Below are 22,905 nucleotides of genomic sequence, written 5' to 3' on the forward strand. Positions count from 1 at the left end.
AAAGAAGGGGTTATGGGCGTTCATATTACACCAGGTCACTCACTCCTCGAACTATGAGCCTTAGACAACACATCTATAGGCTCTTGCTCCTAACAAGTCCTAGAGGTGAGGTAAATCCACTAAATGTGGTACCTCGGGGGTGTTTATTGTTTATACTTCATTTGAATACTGATTGGCACTTGGAGGCTGTTTTAAAGGGGTCAGAGTTAATATAGCTTTAAAAGCACACAAAGTAGACATTTTAAAGGGGTTGTGCCCTCTTTATGGCATCTCGATAGGTCTCACTTCTGGGACTCTTCATGTCTCAAGAAAGGGGCCTCAATGTGAAAACAGATACTTGCTCTCTATTCACTGTTATGGGACTTGGACATGCTCCCTCAGCTATTGCACAGCAGCGACTTGAGATATGAGCGGGTTCTAGTGGTCGGACTCGTACCTATCGAACATTTATGGCACATCCTATTAATATCCCATAAAGGTCCCAGATGGGACAACCCGTTAAAGGCAGCAAAAACGGAAGACAGCAGACATCTGGATTATACAGACAGCACAAGAGCAATTCTAATAGGAGCAAAAAATTCAACTTTTTAACTTATTTTTACATTATTTTATGTCAATATGTCATCTATTCTAATAAAAATAATCTTGCTTTTTTCTCATAAAATTCTTCAACATTTCACTTCCACCTCTTGTGATCGATCACGTAGAAAAATAAGAGGCGGCTGTTTGTAATACGACTATAATATACCAAAAATAAATAAAAATGTAATTTCCAGTTCTAGTAATAAATTAGCGATTTAATAGAATCAGCGCATCTCACCTCTAGTAGGCTCAAAGCCTAAAAAGAAAATAAATGATAATAAAAAGACACAAAAAGACGGGGAGGGATCTTTGTACAGATTTTCTAGCTCTATGACAAGCAGCAGCTGTTTGGGGTTTGTGGTGTTTCGGTGCTGAATTTTGCACTCTACACAATGCCTGAGTTAAATTATACAACTTTTTTTTACAAAAGAAATAGTTTCATATATATATATTTTATAGTGAATGTACAAGCGGCTCTGTGTCAGATCATGGACACTACCAGATTTTTTTATGTTTTTATTTATAAGGATTTTCCATCAAAGTTTTACTTTGCAAACACTCATTAAAAGAGCTTTTAAGTGATATTTTCTTTTTTTTTAACAGATCCCCCACCAATGATGTTCTGATGCCGCTCCAGTCCCCGCTGCTTTGAACCTCCTTGTCCTGGTTTGACACACAGGAAACGGCTTTGACTACCTGGACAGCCAATTACTGGCTGAGGCGGGTCACTGTTATGGCCACTGATTGGCTGAGCGGGGATTCTATGCTATTTCCTGTGTGTCAAACCAGGACCAGGAAGTGAGGAACAGCAGAGACAGAAGCCGCATCAGAAAAACAGAGGCACGGAATTGGAGAGGGGAGCCTTTCTAAATCTTAAAAAATCTCCCCTAGAAACCATTTACATATGGCTGTACTAGTGAGAAGAAACTTAGGTTTGAGACCTGAGACAGACTAGTAGCTAATGACCTAATGAAAGGAAGGGGTCCCATCCTTCCCTTTTCATGACTCTTGTGTTGACTCTCAGCCCCCATGACTGGTAACAATACAGTTCCTCTGGGGAGGAGACTCTCCACAAGTTCCTGCCACCAAGCAACCTAAGGGTTGGCACCAACCATGGTTGGCCCATTCCTCTCCAAAGACCCCACAGTAGAGGCATCATCTGCCTCATTGGTACGTATAGCCTTGGCTCTTAGGCGTCATGTCTGTGGCAGCCAGTCTGTCTCAGATGGCCCACCTCAAAGCTATATTGACACCTTGCTGCCAGGAGGAACTTGCCAATGACTATCCCATATGCTTGTCCAACGTTGCCTCCGTTAGTAATCGGATGTTTTTCAAACATAAATTCTAGATGGAGAATCCCTTTAAGTAAAACACAATCAGAACTCAACCTATTTCCAGAGTGACCGTCATAACTGCCATAGGACAGACCAGAGCCGTGTATATGAGGCGGTGCTCGTCAGCGAGCTAATGTGGTGATCAGGCTGGCGCACATTTCAAAGAAATCCATAGTGTGGCTACCTAAGCGTGGGTTTGTCAGAGAGAAGGAGCCAGAAAAGGATCCGTACATGGATCCACTCTGGGAAGGGCATTCAACGCTCACAGAATCAATGCTCAGTCGTGGTCGGTGCAGACCGGCTGCAGAACACGAGCGCTGGGGCGTAGAGGAGCCGGACTTGTGTTCCATGACTTCATCTGCAGGACAAAAGCAATTAGCAAGTTACACAGTGACTAAGGATGGAGAAAGACATGCTCGCGAAATTCAACCTCTCTACGGCCAAGGTGTCTGATCCAGAGCCCCCCCACTCCACCTCCTTAAAATGTCCCTGAATAAAGTAATTTATCAGAACCCTCAATATCACCCACTGCTTTACCTGTAAAAAAGCCTTCCAAAATCCTTTTTTATTTGTGATTTACAGAATCTATCATTTTTTCAATAGAGGCACAGGTTTCTATTTTATTAGCTTTTGCAGCTGCTTCTTGGCATTGAGTGCTACTGCTTAGTTTACTAGTAACCAGTATAACCAAGTCCTTCTCCTGTTTTGTTACCCCCAGTTGTATTCTGTTTCATGCAGGAGGATAATATCATATAATAATGCTATCCTTTGGTCTTTTGTTGCCAATCATTACTACAATACTTAATAATCATGACATTTCATAACCATAGAAAATGACCCACACCCTATTGCAGCTACTGGATAAGACATGAGATTGGATCATTGGAGTCATGTGACCTTTTTTCGCCTTCTGTCTCATTACAGGTTCAAGGTTTATGATTAGTTTATTCTCCAATGCTTTACACTGCAGCTCTGCTTATTCAGATTGGCTGCTGTGTATGAGCAGAATCTCAGGAGGAAGTTAATACATGGAGAGCAAATTTCCAAGGACAAAAGCTAAACCACTAATAAGGGAAAATAATACTGGCACAGACTGAGGGAGCAGAATCAGCTATGGGGTGGGAGTTAGGAGATTTGCTTTAAGGATCAATTAAAAAAATACATGACTTAATGGAGTCTATCAGCCGTTCTGACCCCATATAAAACTGCAGACAGCACTAGTTAAGAGTCTGGGGAGAATAGGACAAAGATATCTTTTGTGGAGCTTTATTATGAGGAGTAGTGTGAATATGAAGTTTTATTCTGCCAGGTTCTGCTCCTCCAAGTTCTCAGGAGGCGGAGCTTCAAGTTCCCTCTATATTGAGCTGTTTCACGGCTCCTCCTCTCTTCTCTGAGTGACAGCTGTAACATCCAACCAGGATATGACTACAACTGCACCTCCTGGGCACTTGCAGGATCAGAACCTGGCAGAATAAAACCTCATATTCCCACTAGTCATGAAAAAAAAGTTTAAAAAAAAAATATGTTTGTCCTGCTCTCCCCAGCCACTACGTAGTGCTGTCAGCAGTTTTGACCATGAAGAAGACTACTTTTAATTGCTACAAGGCTCTCACATCTACACTATCCGCAGTATGCACTCAGAACGTACCGTCAATGCTTTTGAAGTCCAGCAGATAACTGCGATTATCCACTTGGTAGAGCTGGAGGCTCATCTTCACGTAATTACCAGTTACAGGATTCTTCCGCCGCACTCGCAGATGATAAGGGTTTACCACCTGGGAACAGATGTATTGTTAGGACCTGCTTCTGACGCCAAGCACAGCTGTGGAGCCCACACAGAGAGGCTGGGGGCTGTGCGCCCAAGACGGATGGGGGTCCTATGACAGCTGTATGCGTGCAGAGCCGGGAAAGCATGTAATAAGCAGACACTGCGCTATATGTACACGTTCAGCCAGGTTTCCATGTGCGTGGTTAGGTCAGGGTGTATGTACCTGTGCTTGTGACCTCATTCCGTATTTTGCAAGTGGGCCTCATGGTTACGTCTCTCCATGAGTCATTTCAGCAGCACCTTCCCAGTATGATGTATTCCTGCTATAGCACTGGAGAATGTCTGCTTGTCACATTGCAGGCAATCACAGGCGTTCCCTGCTCCTGGGCCTCAATGCATAATCCGTAACAGAACCCCACCTATCATGTGCCATTTATAACACCGGCCTCAGTCATCTTATGTGCACCTCCTTGCGCAGCTCCTAGTCCCTGCACCGCCGCAGCTGCTTCTCCCCGTGCGCGGATGAAAACATCCGATGTCGGGGGGAGCAGGCAATGGAAGGCGGAGACGGTGAAGATCCTCCCTAGCATCGCGGGTGATCCTAGGGACACTTGTCCACATTCCCACCTGCCATTGGCTGCTCCCCCCGACACCGGAGGTTTTCATAGCTATAGAACTATAGCCCCTGATCTTCTATGTGTCTGTGGGGGAGGGGGCTGACAACCCGATTGTGCATATTTCTTGCTCAGGACTTTTTTCACTTTTCCAGCCCAATCTATAGAAGGAAAATACATTTATACAGGACCGTGTGTGTTTCTCACCTTCCACTCAAAATCCAGCTGCTTCATTGCTCGGTACACCTCGGCCATAATATCATGAGGCTTGCTTTGACTGCGGATCCCCAGGTGCCATTTGGCTTTCTTCACTGTCAAGGGCTTAGGTTTGGTGGTGTTCAGGGCATCCAGTGGATTCCTGGCTTTAGGGCTATCAGCGATTAAAGGCGGCATTCGTTCTGGGTGAGGCTTGACTCCTGGTGGGATGTGCATTTCATCCATGAATGATCCAGTGGGTGGACTGGAAGCGAGGTAGAATTCACTAGCCTGGTTCATGATCCTTCGGTTGTCTATGATGAGGTGGTAAGCCACCGACAGCTGATCTTGTGGGTCGCCACTGTACAGGCTGTTCATGAACTCCGACTCTGTGCACTCAAATTTTTCACAAACTTCCTTCACGGCTTCGTCATCAATCACGTTGGCGTCGTACGATGGGTCTTCTGGGAACAAGTAGCTGGGGAGATCCTGCTTAAACCACTCATGTTCTCTGGGGAGCAAACAAAATGAGGTCAGTTGGAGAATAACTCATGGACCAAAATCAAGGGCATCCACCCAAAAGTGATGTCAATAAGTCATAGAACCATGTTAGAAGGGACAATGGTGGAGACATCTGGAAGAGAACCATCGACCATTATCTAAAGCACCCAAGTAAGGTTCCCAATGTCTGTTCCTTCATGGAGACTACACCAACCTCAAATACACCAATGCATTAAGATGAACATGGGCTGAACCTGTCAATTTCAGCTGGATTGGTCGATCTTCTAAAGTGTATGGGGGTCAGGAGGTATACTGTAGTTGTTGGCCACACAAGAACTAACCAAAAGCTATCTATATATGGCCACCTTTAGGGAACATCCATCACACCACTAGACAGGAGATTTATAAGCCCAACTTGGGATCACAAGTGAAGAATACAAAATGTAGGTGCTTTAAGAGTAAATAAAGAGATTCAGCAGGCTTCCCATATAAAGAATGGCACTCTTGGCGAAGGAGTAGATTCCAATTGAATTACAGAATTTTACAGATGTCCTTTCGGGTAATTAGCCGACAGGACCAACAAATCTGAACCACCACCCCACTATGACATGTTACCCCGGATTTTACAAGGCTTGTGGATGTTTAGTCAACTCATGATGATGTCATAGTGCTGGTGTGATGACATCATTAGGTCCAGATCACCATACAATAGAGAATATTGCCCACACTTCCCTTAGAGCACAAAATAATTTAATCTCTAATGGAAACCAAGGAATCCACTTAAAAAGCCCAACCACCACTAGATCAAGCCTGTACCTTTCCTGTTGGTACTAGGTTGTGTAATTTCATCGTTATGTTTTAGTCTTTTGTAGGACCAATACGGAAATGATGGGGAATACCCACACATGATGCGCACATAAAGTTTGGCCCATGGTTTGACACCTTTGCCTTGTGGACCTTTCGAGTAGTATCAGAGAAGACCCAATTACCCCCAAGTACCACCTCCATCATGACAGGTTAACCCTGGCTTTAATGGGTTCAGGGATGCTGAACAACTCATGATGATGTCACTGTGATTGCATCATTAGATCCTTGCAGTCTACCAGTCAATAGTGACTATTATCTGTGTCTTCCACTTCTCATAGGACCTGAAGTAACTTCACCTCTACTGGAAACCAAGGCATCTCCTCCTACATCCCAACCACCACTAGACTCTCACATCCTGAACTATTCGAATTGGCACCAGGGGGATTCATTTAACATTATGTATTCTCCAATGTGGAGAAGATGAGGAACACCCACTGACAATGTCTTGCCCCTGTGGTGGCACCTTATCTGCTAGGTAGACTGTCCTTTAGGAGCTTTCTCTCTAGGTCAAGGGGTCATGAACCGTTATGCACAGTGTCCATATAACAAGAAGTGGGGGGTGGGGTGATGACTGGCTCCGATGCGCTTAGTTTGACTGTGTAAACACCCAACGCATTTTCTTCGGCCGCTCTACAGGCGTTCAACAATGGCGTCACCCATCCCATTGAGAGAAGTCATTAACCTCAACGTCTGACAGGTCGACAGAACACTTTGCAAGACCGAACTAATTGAATTTGCTAAACTTCCCTCCGTAATCCGTCACGCAATTACACATTCATGTAAACTAAACACATTAAGGGCACGAGGACACGAAGGAGAAAAGGGCAAGAAAAACAACCTGCCTTCAGAAAACCGGTTCCCAAAGGCAGCCAGAAATCTCTTCCTGGGGGCCCCCATGAAGGTCACTGAAATGCGTGCAGCTGGATGGCAGCAATGAAAAGCCCTAGACGCGTTTCTGGCATTTGGTTCAGGATGTGGGAGATTACCCATAATCCCCTCCTCCACGCTATAATACATTTTGCTATGGTTACAATGAACTTGTCATAACACAACTTAGCATTAAGCCCCTTCACATCCATCAGTCAAAAGAGTCGCTGCAGCCGCCGTGCGCTCAGGGTCGGCCGCGGGTCACTCCAAGTGGCGTTAACAATTGGCTATGAAATGTCATTCAGTTTCGGGAACTGCTGGGTGGATTTTTCTTAAGGGCTCATGCACACAAACGTATTTCTTTCCGCTTCCGTTACGTTTTTTTTTTGCGCAACCGTATGCGGAACCATTCACTTCAATGGGTCTGCAAAAACAGCGGAAGGTACCCCGTTTCCGTATTTCTGTTCCGCAAAAAAGTAGTTCATGTCCTATAAGGGTGTATTCACATGACCGTAAGTGTTTTGCGGTCTGCAAATTGCAAATCTGCAAAACACGGATACTGGCTGTGTGCATTCCGCCCATGGCCAGCGCTATATAGAGAATGCCTAAGCTTGCCCGCGGTTACGGACAAGAATAGGACATGCTCTATCTTTTTTGCGGGGCCACGGAACGGAGCAACGGATGCGAACAGCACACGGTGTGCTGTCCGTATCTTTTGCGGCCCCATTGAAATGAATGCGTCCACACCTGTTCCGCAAATTTGTGGAACGGATGCGAATCCATTTATACGGTCGTGTGAATGCACCCTAAGGCCTCTTTCACAAGACCGTTTTTTTTTTTTCGTTTACGGGCCGTTTTTTGCGTTCCGTATACGGAATCATTCATTTCAATAGTTCCGCAAAAAAACGGAATTTACTCCGTATGCATTCAGTTTCCATATTTCAGTTTTTTTGTTCCGTTTAAAGATAGAACATGTCCTATTACTGCCTGCAAATCACGTTCCGTGGCTCCATTCAAGTCAACGGGTCCGCAAATAAAACGGAACACATGCAGAAATGCATCCATCATATGCATTCCATTTTGTGACTGCTGTGTTTTGTGTCTGGTCATAAAAATGGGACTGAAAACAACGCAGGTCAATGGTGAAGGATCCGTTTTTTTAGTAGCCTAAAAAACAGGATCTGTCACCCATTGACTTTCAATGTATTTAGTGACGGATTGTTTTTTTCTGTTTTGATTTCACACAACCGCATCCTAATGGAACAGATGCATCCGGATGTGCAAAATCCAAACGGATCTGTTTAATTCCGATATTGAGATCCTCTGCCGGATCTCAATACCGGGATTAGCAACTCAAGTCTGAAAGAAGCCTAACTCAGGTGGTGGCAACAGACACTTTCCCCCACTTTAAGGCCTCTTTTACACGGGCGTCACGTGTTAGGGCCGGATAGGATGCGGGTGCGTCACGGAAAAATGCGTGATTTTTCCGTGCGAGTGCAAAGCGTTTTAATGCATTTTGCACGCGCGTGAGAAAAATCTGCATGTTTGGTACCCAGACCCGATCCCAGACTTCTTCACAGTTCGGGTTTGGGATCGGTGTTGTGTAGATTTTATTATTTTCCCTTATAACATGGTTATAAGGGGAAATAATAGCATTCCTAATACAGAATGCATAGTACAATAGCGCTGGAGGGGTTAAAAACTCACCTCATCCACTTGTTCGCGCAGCTCGGCTCCTCTTCTTTCTTCTTCTTTGAGGACCTGGGGAAAAGGACCTTTGGTGACGTCACTGCGCTCATCACATGTGATGGACCATGTGATGAGCGGAGTGACGTCACCACAGGTCCTTTTCCCCAGGTCCTCAAAGAAGAAGAAAGAAGAGGAGCCGAGTTGTGCGAACAAGTGGATGAGGTGAGTTTAATTATTTAATTTTTTTTTAACCCCTTCATCACTATTGTAGTATGCATTCTGTATTCAGAATGCTATTATTTTCCCTTATAACCATGTTATAAGGGAAAATAATAAAGATCGGGTCCCCAGCCCGATCGTCTCCTAGCAACCATGCGTGAAAATCGCACCGCATCCGCACTTGCTTGCGATTTTCACGCAGCCCCATTCACTTCTATGGGGCCTGCGTTGCGTGAAAAACGCACAATATAGAACATGCTGCGATTTTCACGCAACGCACAAGTGATGCGTGAAAATCACCGCTCATGTGCACAGCCCCATAGAAATGAATGGGTCCGGATTCAGTGCGGGTGCAATGCGTTCACCTCACGCATTGCACCCACGCGGAAAACTCGCTCGTTTGGACGACTTCACCAGTTTGGAAAATATTTTTGTCTCAGGGGGGTCTCAAGACAATAAACTCCTAATAAACTCCTGCTTGGACCTTCAGTGACCAGCTGTGATCTAGGAGGACACCTGGCAGTGAGTGTTCAATCTCCCTGCAGCGCCACCACAGGAGAAATAAAGTATTACACAATGTCCATTCACATCAATGGGTTGTCAGTATTATGTCCTCCAGGGCAAGAGCTGCTCTTTATAACTGCTCTCAACACTGGTCAAGGGGATGCTGGACTGATAAGTCGGGGTACCAGTGGTAGGATCACCATCAATCAGACTTTAATTATATGGGGATATGCTTGCTTTGAATGAATGGAGATATTGCTGTTGTACCCATCTGATACATCTAGTAACACAGGGCAGTGTCTCGTTACAATGTATCAAAGGTGAATTTTACCTCATGTCTTTGATTGTGGCGCGTTTAAGGGGGTCGACCTGCAGCATGTGCATCAACAATGTCGCCACCGAGCGGTTCAGGTACTCGGGGATATAAAATACTCCCCCACGGATCTTCTTGAAGAGGGTTGGAACGTGCTCATCATCAAATGGCAAAGTCCCACATAGAAGGGCGTACAGGATGACCCCGCAGCTCCATATGTCCACTTCCGGTCCAGCGTACAGTCTACGGAAGCAGATATGGGAGGTTATTAATCCCAGAAAATAGAGGGAGGAGATGATGGGGGATGTGCTCCTGTATCTTACCTTCCTGATATGACTTCAGGGGCGGCGTAGTTCGGGGAGCCACAGCTCGTACGTAGGAACTCCCCATCCGACATCATGTTAGACAGACCTGTGCAGAATGAGGGATGTGAGGATGTAGCAGAGCTGAGTTTGTTTGCAATGTGCCTCTTATGACGGCTGGTGTAGTGACAGGGGTACAGAAGCTGTACCTGGGCCCCTATGTCCGTGGGGGTCCTCCGACTGTTCTGAATAGAACTTATTATTACAGGGCCGTGTGCAGACTGAACGCTATGATACGATACTTACTTCACTATGCTGCAACCAGCAGCTTTGTCCTGTGTCGTCGTTATCTAATTTGCTGATTTACTTATCTGACAGTTCGGTCTCACCCTTAGGGCTCATGCGTACGACCGTATGTATTTTGCTGTCCACAAAACACGGATCCACAAAAAATACGGATGATGACCGTGTGACCTCTATATTCCATGAGTTTTTTTGCAGATCCATTGTAACAATGCCGGAGACGGAATGCACACAGGGTCATTTCCGTTTTTTTGTGGACCCACTGATGTGAATGGATTCACATCCGGGCCACAAAAAAACCCGGAATGGACACAAAAAAAAAATGCGTTCGTATGCATGAGGCCTTACAGGGAAACCATCAAAAACTGCTGTTGACAGATCTGCTATTCTTATAATGTGTATCTTCAGTACTGCTCCCTGCTGACTGTTTCCATTGCAGATTTCATAGCAACTCTGCAAGTGATTGTGGATTTTGCCAGTTGTGCTGCACATGATCAAATCAACAGTGAAAATCTGCAAGAAACCAGAAACAGATTGCAAACCCACAGCGCGCCCTCTATCATGTAGGGATTTTTTATTTTTATTTTTTTTACCTTTGTGTGGAGTTTTTAAACCCCTGTTCACATGTATTGTATGCATGTTGCTGCAGATGTTTAGTGCAGAATCTGAAGTTTTTCCACTGGGTGGCATTTTATGATTTTATATAAATAAGGATTAAAGGGGTCCTCTCACTTCAGCAAGTGACATTTATCATGTAGACAAAGTTAACACAAGGCACTTACTAATGTATTGTGATTGTCTATGTTGCCTCCTTTGCTGTCTGGATTCATTTTTCCATCACGTTATACACTGATCATTTCCATGGTTACGACCGCCCTGCAATCCATCAGCGGTGGTCCTGCTTCCACACTATAGGAAAAAGCGTCGGCTTCTCTGGTGGCCGGGATCATGGGAGCACACATAGGCTGGTGCTTTTTCCAATAGTGTGCAAGCACGACCACCGCAGATGGGTGGTCGTAACCATGGGAATGATCAGTGTATAATGTGATGGAAAAATGAATCCAGACAGGCAAAGGAGGCAACATGGAGAATCACAATACATTAGTAAGTGCCTAGTGTTAACTTTCTCTACATGATAAATGCCATTTGCTGAAGTGAGAGGACCCCTTTAATCTCTGCACAATGAAACCTTCTGCAACTTTGCAATTCCCCTTCAATTTCAAAACCTTTCCTTCCAGACTGTGATTGGTAACATTTAGGTTCTGACTGGGCCCAAAACTTCTCACAGCTGAGAGTTTGTTACAGTTGTATCCTGTTTAGACAATGCTCTGTGAGGTCAGCAGTTGGAGGTACAGGCTGATACATTTACCTGCACTGAAACTTTGTAACAAACTACCAGGACCAGAGATTTCTGCTGCTGATGTGTTTAGCTCACAGACTGGACCCCATTGCAACAAACCCTCAGCTGTGAAAAGTATTTGATCAGTACGGGTTTTCAGCCTCTGGATGTAAAGAAGAATGACAGTTCCAGTTCACTGACAGCAAGAATAGATCTAGAAAACGGTAAAGTACTGAACGCAGGGTCTAGTAGAAGGTTGCAGAATGCTTCGCAATGCGATGATTACGTTATATTTGAAGTGAGACACAGAGGGCCCGGAGCTCCATGCTGACAACCTTCACAAGTGACCTGCTTGCTGGCTGCATTCCTGGAACGCTTGCGGAGTCACATACCGAAGTCAGCAATCTTGGCATTCATCTGTGCGTCTAGTAACACGTTCTCTGGTTTCAGATCCCGGTGAACAACCATATGTCTGTGGCAGTAATCTACAGCCGACAGGATCTGCTGGAACAGGCGCCGGGCCTCGGGCTCTTCTACCTGAAAGGTGGAGCAGAGGGTTGTGCGTCAGTGACCCCAAGACAGGCGCGACCCCCCTCGCCCCACAGCGGGTACAGTCCAACACAAATACGTTTAGTGTATAGTGATGAGCGGCAGGTGCCATATTCGATTTCGACGAAATTCGCGAATATTCGATAGAATATTCGTTTTATATTCGTCGAAATCGAATATTCGTCATTATTCTTGTTATCGCGATTAATATGCGATTTAAATAATCGAATTTCGATTTTAACTTAAAGGCTACTCTCCTATTGAAATCGCAATTCGATTTTTTCAAGTTATAATAATCGAATTTCGATTTTAACTTAGCACTGCTATATGCCATATTAGCTATATGCCATATTAGGCTAACTAATATGGCATATAGCAGTGCTAAGTTAAAATCGAAATTCGATTATTATAACTTGAAAAAATCGAATTGCGATTTCAACGTAATTCTCAAATCCGACAGTACATTCTAGTATATGGAGATGTTCCCATGGTGATGTGGACGCTCCATGAGCATGGAAGTCGGCAGAAGCGGCAACGGGCACTGACTGGAGCAGCCAGGAAGCCAGGAATCCAAAGGACAGGTAAGAACAACTTTAGGGAAGTGGGAAAGAAAAAAATATAACAATAAAAAAAAAAAAAAAAAAAACGAATATTCGAAATATCGAATTTATATCACTATATTCGAAATATTCGCGAATTAGCGAAGTGCCGATATTCGCGAAAAAAATTCGATATTCGAATATTCGCGCTCAACACTATTAGTGTATAGGAAACACAAAACTATTTGCTTTACTTTATATCCAGAATGCATTAGACACTCATCTGCTAAAACACTCTGTGCTGCTGGGGGTCTCCTCTCCAACTACTAATCGTCCATTTTTCTCTATTCTCCTGAAATGCAGCCCTGTCCTCACTAACATCATCACATGAGAGGACAAGTTACTAACCCCCACAAGCTAGCACATTCCTGTCCTGAAATACTCTGTGCTGCTGGAGACCCTGTTCCTCCCAGTCTATGAGCTCCAAATTATCTCCTTTCCCCTCCTCACATCATGATGCTGCCCCATCATCTGCAACCTTGTCCTCACTAACATCATCACATAAGAGGACAGGTCACTGACGCCACTCCTCTCCTAAAATACTCTGTGCTGCTGACAGTATCCTCTCCAACTACTAATCGTCCACTTTTCTCTATTCTCATGAAATGCAGCCCTGTCCTCACTAACATCATCACATAAGAGGACAGGTCACTGGCTCCACTCCTCTCCTAAAATACTCTGTGCTGCTGTGGCCATCCTCTCCAACTACTAATCGTCCACTTTTCTCTATTCTCCTGAAATGCAGCCCTGTCCTTACTAACATCATCACATAAGAGAACAGGTCACTGACTCCACTCCTCTCCTAAAATACTCTGTGCTGCTGTGGCCATACTCTCCTCTCCAACTACTAATCGTCCACTTTTCTCTATTCTCCTGAAATGCAGCCCTGTCCTCACTAACATCATCACATAAGAGGACAGGTCACTGGCTCCACTCCTCTCCTAAAATACTCTGTGCTGCTGTGGCCATCCTCTCCAACTACTAATCGTCCACTTTTCTCTATTCTCCTGAAATGCAGCCCTGTCCTCACTAACATCATCACATGGGAGGACAAGTTACTGCCCCCCAAAAGCTATCACAGGGATCAGCAACCTCCGGCTCTCCAGGTGTTCTGAAACTACAACTCCCAAAATGTTTGATTCACTTCTGTGGGAGTGACAGCCGTGCCTGTTTGCATACTGGGAGTTGTAGTTTCACAGCAGCTGGAGTGCAGAAGGTTGCTCAGAGTTAGCACATTCCTGTCCTGAAATACTCTGCGCTGCTTGAGACCCCGTTTCTCCCAGTCTTTTCCCTCCTCACATCACGACACTGCCCCATCCTTGCCATGTGACTTTGTGATCTCCCACATGATCAGCACGCTCTTCTCCTTAAATACTCTGTACTGCTGTACACCCTGCTCCTCATACTATATAAGACCTCGTGCACACGACCGTGGTTTGGGTCCGCATTTTTTGCGGCTCGGATGCAGACCCATTCACTTCAATGGGGCCGTTGTTCCGTTCCGTGGCCCTGCAAACAAAAATAGATCATGTCCTATTCTTGTCCGTTTTGCAGACAAGAATAGGCATTTCTATCATGGGCCGCATATTCCATTCAGCAAATTTTGGAACACACACCGCCAACATCCGTGTTTTGCGGATCTGCAATTTGCGGACCACTAAACACGGCGCGGTCACTTCCATGAGCCCTAAGGCTGAGTATCTGACCTGTCCGACATGATGCTTCTATAGCTCTACATCTGATTACTAGTGCAGGATGAGGATGGCACGGGGACACACAATCCGGCGCTTTCCTAGGACACCAATCTCTTGGACTGCTTAGGTTTGGACAGGGTCGGGGCGGTCTGGCAGGGCGCACTCTTATCGGGTTGGACTTACCCGGCCGTGTTTGCATATATAGTCAAAGAGCTCTCCGCCAGGCACATACTCCATCACCATGAAGAAGTCTGTCGGGGTGCTGATCACCTGGTACCTTCAAAACAAGAAAAGTACATCAAATGACATGTGTACTGATCAGCACCTCAAGTAGTATCCCAATGACCCCCCGGGGGAAGGTGACAACCACTATAGGTGACCACCGATATGATGATTAGACTCCTCCCACGTGGCCGCCTAGGGGTGAGGGGCGCTGTGTGTCGGGGAAAGCCAATTAAGTTATGGTCATTATAGAAGGATTAGATCAATCCTAAGGAAAATGTAAAACTTTACTGAATGAGGATCCCAATGTCCTAACCCTTCACGGAGAACCAATCTATAGATCTACACGTCCACCTTGGCAACCTCAATAAACAAAGAACTGTACCTAAAAGGTATCCAGGAAAGGAGAGGAGGGACCATCCACGATGGCATGCGCTGACACAGTTTTAACCATGACAAACTGTTGACAAAACTAGGTAGGAGTTGAGGAATGCAAGAAAAACATACATTTTGCTAAGATTTTATCATCAGAGGTAGTGTAAATATGAAGTTTTATTCTGCTCCTGCAAGGTGGGTCTTCACTGTGACATTCTCACTGAATTGATCTGCTTCACAGCCCCTCCCCTCTACTCTGAGTGACAGCTGTAGCATCCAACCAGGAGACGACTGCAGTAGTCACTCAGATCGAAGTGGAGGGGCTCTGAAGCAGCTGAATGCAGAGAGCACATCGCAGTGACTTGCAGGAGCAGAATCTGGCAGAATACAAGTTCATATTCACACTACTCCTGATAATAAAAGGTAGGATTTTCCTGGATCCTACCGAGTGCTGTCAGCAGTTTACCATAGACTCCAGTCAATACCCGCTGCTCTACTGTACAATGCGGGTGCAATGCCTGGCACAGTGCTACTACTGATGATGAGGATACTCATGTATATAGGAAGCTTCAGAGTCTTTGGTTTGCACAAAGACACATAATAAACCGTGGTGGTTTAGACAGAGAGGAGGTATCTGAGGGACCATAGGATATCCTAATATGAAGTCTGTTTCCTCCCAGCATAATACAAGGAAATACTTCAGACTTCTAGTATTTTTAGATATTCTTTATATTCAGAACCTTCCAGACCCAGCGGGACGTCCCCGCCACCTCCGCAGGGAACACAAGTGGTTAAGCTCCGGAGGAGGAGATCAGAGATAGCATGAAGGTCACAAACAAGGCGGCCAATGCTTATACCCCATGTGCTGCGGCAGCGAGTGATGTGCAAACACGGGATTACCAGAGGGCAGGATTATTATCAATGATAACATGTTTATTATTATGTCATGGTTATTAAAGGGGACGGCGCTTATGAGAACTGTCACTCAATATCAGCGCTGGGCAGGTGAACGAACCTGGGCGAAGGGTGTATTATACTGGCAGATGTGCAGGCGATTGCCGCCTACTGGTCAGCGGAGGAGACGGCTCCTATTACATGCAGTGATCTCCTCCACAGTATAGGGAGAAGCGATCGCTATACCATTGCTCTTCCCTATACTGAATCATTGTTTGCCGGCAGCGGAGCGGGATTACACAGCGCTACCTGCCGCCTGTTGAAAGATTGGGATTACTCTATAAATGAGCATTTGCTAGTTCATCAGGTAATCGGCGGCAGTATTACACTGCCAGATCACACCGACGCTCGTTAGCAATGATCTGGCAGCAAATCTGCCGTTCTAATACAGCCTTAGGCCTCATGCACACGACAGTATTTTTTTGCGGTCCGCAAAACGGGGTTCCGTTGTTCTGTGATCCGTGTCCGTTTTTGTTTCCGTGTGTCTTCCTTTATTTTTGGAAGATCACCAGACATGAAGGAAAGTAAAAAAAAATCTACATCAAGTTTGCCATGCAAATGATAGGAAAAAAACGGACGCGGATAACAATCTTGTGTGCCTCAGTGTTTTTTCACGGACCCATTGACTTGAATGGGTCTGCGAACCGTTGTCCGTGAAAAAAATAGGACAGGTCCTATTTTCTTCAGACTGGAAACACGGATCACGGACGCGGATGACAAACGGTGCATTAGCTGAGTTTTCCACGGACCCATTGAAAGTCAATGGGTCGGCAGAAAATCACGGAAAACGGAACAACGGACACGGGACACAATAACGGTCGTGTGCATGAGGCCTTAACCCTTTGATGAGATGCTGGAAAGTCGTACTTACAGTTTAATAATATGAGGATGACGGAAAAGCTTTAGATTCTGGATCTCCCGCTTAATTTTACCGACCACGTCCAGATTCCGAATCTTCTGCCTGTTTAAGATCTTCACTGCCACTTTATGTCCTGTCAGCTGGTGCTCCCCCACTGAAACAGCACAAGACGACACTCATGTTAGCATCTCCTGCTCTGTATACATTGCTTTATATCATGAGTTATACTGTATCCAAGGTCGTCATGGCTCCACTGTATGGTTCCATTATATGTGCACTACATGGCAGCATGATATAGGGATTGCATAGAGCTGTTATTTGACACTGCATGGTGGCATTATATTTGCACTATATGGCAGTATAAATATGGGCATTGCATAGCATTGTTATTTGGCACTGTGTGGTAGCATTATATTTGCACTATATGGCAGTATAATATGGGCATTAAAAGGCATTGTTATTTGACACTGTGTGGTGGCATTATATTTGCACTATATAGCAGTATAATATAGGCATTAGATGGCATTGTTATTTGACACTGCATGGTGGCATTTTATTTGCACTATATGGCAGTATAATATGGGCATTGGATGGCATTGTTATTTGATACTGCATGGTGGCATTATATTTGCACTATATGGCAGTATAATATAGGCATTAGATGGCATTGTTATTTGACACTGCATGGTGGCATTATATTTGCACTATATTGCAGTATAATATAGGCATTGGATGGCATTGTTTTTGACACTGCATGGTGGCATTTTATTTGCACTATGGAGTCACTGCATAGCATTGTTGCTTGGCACTGTATGGTGGTATTATTTAGGCTGTACCAGATCAACATGAAAGCAGTTAATAGTAAGCAGGGATTACAAGTGAGAATAGTACATGTAGGACTGCAGAGAATCCGAACCACCGCCACTAAATGTGCTGTATTTACAGGTCAATGTGGGTCAATATCGCATGGGCACAATACAGGCTGCCACAAACAGAGCAGTTCCTGGAGGAAGATTGCAGAAATGGATTCTGATGAAAGACTATTTAAGGGAATGGCTACTTATGTATTTCTTATCATATATTCTTTAAGGCCTCTTTCACACTTGTGTTGTCCGGATCCGGCGTGTACTCCACTTGCCGGAATTACACGCCGGATCCGGAAAAACGCAAGTGTACTGAAAGCATTTGAAGACGGATCCGTCTTCAAAATGCTTTCAGTGTTACTATGGCACCCAGGACGCTATTAAAGTCCTGGGTGCCATAGTAGTAGTGGGGAGCGGGGGAGCAGCATACTTACCATCCGTGCGGCTCCCGGGGCGCTCCAGAATGACGTCAGAGCGCCCCATGCGCATGGATCATGTGATCCATGCGATCACGTCATCCATGCGCCTGGGGCGCCCTGACGTCACTCTGGAGCGCCCCGGGAGCCGCACGGATGGTAAGTATGCTGCTCCCCGCTCCCCACTACAGTTTACCATGGCTGCCAGGACTTTAGCGTCCCGGCAGCCATGGTAACCATTGAGAAAAAGCTAAACGTCGCATCCGGCAATGCGCCGAAACGACGTTTAGCTTAAGGCCGGATCCGGATCAATGCCTTTCAATGGGCATTCATTCCGGATCCGGCCTTGCGGCAAGTGTTCCGGATTTTTGGCCGGAGCAAAAAGCGCAGCATGCTGCGCTATTTGCTGCGGCCAAAAAACTTTCCGTTCCGGAACTGAAGACATCCTGATGCATCCTGAAGGACGGACTGTCCATTCAGAATGCATTAGGAAAATCCTGATCAGTATTCTTCCGGCATAGAGCCCCGACGACGGAACTCTATGCCGGAAGACAATAACGCAGGTGTGAAAGAGCCCTAAGTTGTCTGCAAAGTAAGTAAGTGGTCCCTTCACGTCCCCCCATCTAACCCTTTCACACGGACGTCTCCGTGTTTCTATCTTCATTTAATGGCGCTTGTGTTTTGTAAACATTAAATAATGCGACCGCGGAGGTGACTCTTGGCGGCTGCCAAATTCTATATAGTTTTAGACATCATTAGCAGAGCCCTTGAGGCTGTAAAAAGGCAGGTGGAGTTCGGTAAATGTCCCTAATGGTAGAAAATGTTTGATAAGTGAAAACTGGGGAGAATTTCCTTTAAAAAAAAAAAAGCCAAAAGCAAAAAAAAAGTCATTGAGCAGCAAAATACCGGTCACCTGCCATAAAAGCAGAGCAGCTGGCATCACCATCTGTCTGATAACGTCTGATGCCAGTGGATACCACACAGCAAGGGCAAAGCCTGGGGCTCAACCACAACCTGCCAGATACCAGTGACCGCTCCGCAGATAATTACCGAGGCACCAACCGACTTCAGATTCCAAATTTCAAATGTTTTTAAAGATGTACAAATGAAATTAATTAACTGAAGTCTCATGCGACTTACATTCTCCACGCAATAAAAATACGTTTGTGTGCATGAGCCCCAAGGTCTTCAGTGAAGGGACACCCCACAATCAAGTAGTTGTCCAAGACCCAGCAAGTGAAGAAGGTTTGTCCAACCAGACAAAACGGGTATTTTTGGTTGAAAATGATTTTTGCAATTGGATTTTACTAAACATATTCAGCCGCCGGTCCTCTGCCGCTACATTTACCTATACGTTATTATCATATATGCAGCTTGCATATATTATCTTACATTGCAGGCTTCTCAGTCCTGTTCTGTGTGACACTGGTCTGAAGGGCTCTCCGACCGCTCTCACCTCTACTCCCCAGAAAGCGGACAGCCCCTTTGATTTATTTTGTTTACAAAGCTGTCAGCATAGGTTTGTGTTCACGCTGAATGGGACTGAGCGGCCTGCAATGTATGAGAATACATGCAGGCTGCAGAAGACAAACAGTTGAACATTTTTTAAATAAAACCCTTAGGTCCCCGAGTTTTCCGCGCGGGTGCAATGAGTGAGGTGAACGCATAGCACCCGCACTGAATACTGACCCATTCATTTCAATGGATCTGTGTACATGAGCGTTGTTTTTCACGCATCAGTTCTGCGTTGCGTGAAAATCGCAGCATGTTCTACATTCAGCGTTTTTCACGCAGCCCTGGCCCCATAGAAGTGAATGGGGCTGCCTGAAAAATGCATTGCATCCGCAAGGAAGTGCGGGCGCGATGCGTTTTTCACTGATGGTTGCTAAGAGATGTTGTTTGCAAACATTCAGTTTTTTATCACACGCGTGAAAAACGCATCAAAACGCATTACATTGCACCCGCGCGGAAAAAACTGAACAACTAAACGCAATCGCAGACAAAACTGACTGAACTTGCTTGCAAAATAGTGCGAGTTTCACTGAACGCACCCTGAACGCATCCGGCCCCAATCTGCAACGCCCGTGTGAAACCAGCCTTATTATAAAAATATTTTTAATGAAACAAGTTTTTAGTAGAAACTATCCAATAAGGGGTGGATAGCCTTTAAGAACTGGAAGTAAAAGTTACAACGTTATAGTATTTATTTTGTAGCGTTCTGGAGAATCCCTTTAATATTCTGCCTGGTATCTGGGTCAGTAAGGATCAATTCTACATAGTAACAATGTGACATTTTAATGCTGTCCCCATAGGGCCCTGTACAGATGTCAGTCATATGCAGCTATTTCTATAGTGCAGTCCCGGATATTCATATAACCCCCCCTAGAAGGACTCCACAGGTTGGTGCCTCCCAGCAGGATGAACCCCGGCGAAGCCCTCCACCCCCGACAGGTCACAGCACAGATGTAGGTATCGCCTGTCAGTCATCGGTTCCTATAGGAAGAGCCCCTGGATATTTATGTAACCTCTCCACATGTATACAGACCCCCCTCCCCTCCCCAGTTTACTTGGCGTGACCCATTTACTTCTAATTAACCCCATAAAGAACTGACAAGGAACTTATTGCAACAGGTGCCTCTAACCCGTGACCTAAGGAGGTTGCAGGTTCTGCTGCCAGTCAGGGGTAGGTTGAGCAAACTTCTGTTTTCAAGGTTCGGGTTATCTAAGAATTCCATTATGGATTCTGCTACCACGGACCATAACGGAATTCTTAGATAACCCAAACCTTGTACGCCGAACTTGAAAATAGAAAATTCGTTCATCCCTAGCTCCATGCAGAATTTTACTTTTTTCTGAACAACTTATCCCAAAATCACGGACAGCCAACATTTTTTACGGACAAATTTGAAAATCATAATGGATGATAATGATTAGAAGTAATACCGGTCTACAGCTCGATGTACTGGGAAGGCCTCATCACCAGCATGTACCGTGAATGATGATAAATGCCACCAGCCCAAAAAAAATCACACATCTATCGCCTGTTTTTACACTGTCTAGAAATTTCTGGCTGCAAGACGCTAGCCAAAAATAATTCGTGTTGAGCGAAGTTTGGCGTAGGAGGTTCGGGATATCGAAGAATTCCGTTATGGATTCCGCTACCATGAACCATAATGGAATTCTACGATATCCCGAATCTTATACGCGGAACCTCAAAACACAAGTTCGCTAATCCCCGAAAATAATCCCTCTCCATATAGAGGATGGGAACATCAGTCAGATGCAGACATTTGTACACAAGAGCCTCCAGTCATCGATAAGATGGGGATCGTCTCTCTCCCTCCAAACAAGCAGCCCTGCCCCCACCTTACACTGTGAGACCCACTAAGTAGTCCCCACCAGGACCAGGGCCCCCATTACAGCCAGGTGTGAGAAATAAGCGGGGAGCAGCCGCGGAGCCGCCCGGATACAATGTATCAGTCGGGGAGCAGCGGCCGAGCCTTCTCGTTACAATGTATCAGTCAGGGAGCAGCGGCCGAGGCTTCTCGTTACAATGTATCAGTCGGGGAGCAGCGGCCGAGCCTTCTCGTTACAATGTATCAGTCAGGGAGCAGCGGCCGAGGCTTCTCGTTACAATGTATCAGTCGGGGAGCAGCGGCCGAGCCTTCTCGTTACAATGTATCAGTCAGGGAGCAGCGGCCGAGGCTTCTCGTTACAATGTATCAGTCAGGGAGCAGCGGCCGAGCCTTCTCGTTACAATGTATCAGTCAGAGAGCAGCGGCCGAGCCTTCTCGTTACAATGTATCAGTCAGGGAGCAGCGGCCGAGCCTTCTCGTTACAATGTATCAGTCAGGGAGCAGCGGCCGAGCCTTCTCGTTACAATGTATCAGTTGCTATCCCCACAGCTCCCTGCGCAGCACCCCCGCCCCTCTCCGCCCGGCGCCCCCCGCACAGAGAGGACACGACCAACAGACCCCAAAAGAAGCCAAATGCACTCAGCTCTTGACTTTGCCGAAGGTGCCGACCCCCAGCGTGTCCCCCAGGACGTAGTGTCCTATCTTAACCCGTCCGTCGTGCTTCTGCTTCTCAGCCATCTTTGCATCCTGCTTGTACCCACAATGCAGCGGGGAGAGGGAATGCCCGGCTCCTGCCTCCTGCCTGGCAGCTCCCGGCTGGCATTTGTCAGCAGCCAGTGGGTCTGACCTGACAGGCTGAGCAGCTGCTGGGTGGAGGGGAGGGAAGGGTTAAAGGTGGTAGTGCTGATGCACAGGAAAGCCGGGCTGCTGAACTGGACCCAGAGGGAGGAGGAGGAGGAGGAGGCAGGGATGTCAGAGGGAGATGCCAGCTCTCCTGTGGGAAAGGGGCAGGTTATTCGCCAGGAGCACAATCATTCCCCATCTACCCCACAGACTGGCTACTTCTTAGTTGGTCCCCCTTTATTTGTGAAATCGTTCCTCATAGATTGCAAGCTCTTGGGAGCAGGGCCCTTAGTTACATTGTGATGTTGTTTGTTTTGCACATGCTGCACTACGGACTATGGTGGCGCTATAGAAGTATTATTTATCAGGGGCGGACTGGGAACTTAAAGGGAACCTGTTACCGGGATTTTGGGTAGAGAGCTGAGGACATGGGTTGCTAGATGACCGCTAGCACATCCGCAATACCCAGTCCCCATAGCTCTGTGTGCTTTTATTGATACATATGCAAATTACCCTGAGATGAGTCCTGTATGTGAGATGAGTCAGGGACAGGACACATCTCAGATTAATTTGCATATGTATAAAAAAAAATTTTTTTACACAATAAAAGCACACAGAGCTATAGGGACTGGGTATTGCGGATGTTCTAGCGGCGATCTAGCAACCCATGTCCTCAGCTCTATACCCAAAATCCCGGTGACAGGTTCCCTTTAAAGTGGCCCTGGAAAAAATAGTAAAAGTAGTCAGGTCCAAATTGAGCGCATTATACCGCTCCAGC

General features: G+C 45.9%; 1 protein-coding gene across 1 annotated transcript; it reads right to left on the minus strand.

Moving 5' to 3' along the window:
- Positions 1–360: 360 nt before the first annotated feature.
- Positions 361–22,195, minus strand: PRKAA2 (protein kinase AMP-activated catalytic subunit alpha 2). The gene is made up of 9 exons (XM_044300772.1): positions 21,929–22,195; positions 16,662–16,803; positions 14,423–14,516; positions 11,790–11,934; positions 9,777–9,864; positions 9,472–9,696; positions 4,506–5,004; positions 3,565–3,691; positions 361–2,274 (listed from the first exon to the last, which is right to left on the minus strand). Exons 1-9 carry the CDS (start codon positions 22,020–22,022, stop codon positions 2,039–2,041), a joined length of 1,650 nt encoding a protein of 549 aa, XP_044156707.1. The 5' UTR covers positions 22,023–22,195; the 3' UTR covers positions 361–2,038.
- Positions 22,196–22,905: the final 710 nt, after the last annotated feature.

This window comes from Bufo gargarizans, chromosome 7 (genome assembly GCF_014858855.1).
Source record: "Bufo gargarizans isolate SCDJY-AF-19 chromosome 7, ASM1485885v1, whole genome shotgun sequence".
Taxonomy (NCBI): Eukaryota; Metazoa; Chordata; class Amphibia; order Anura; family Bufonidae; genus Bufo; species Bufo gargarizans.

Bases quoted from the DNA above. Each gene is read 5' to 3' on its own strand.
- PRKAA2 (XM_044300772.1), bottom strand. From the start codon at position 22,022: ATGGCTGAGAAGCAGAAGCACGACGGACGGGTTAAGATAGGACACTAC. The intron at 16,804-21,928 runs GCTGAGTGCATT...GTGCTGTTTCAG, and splicing joins CACCTTCGGCAAAGTCAAGA to TGGGGGAGCACCAGCTGACA. The intron at 9,697-9,776 runs GTAAGATACAGG...CTGCTTCCGTAG, and splicing joins CCTGAAGTCATATCAGGAAG to ACTGTACGCTGGACCGGAAG.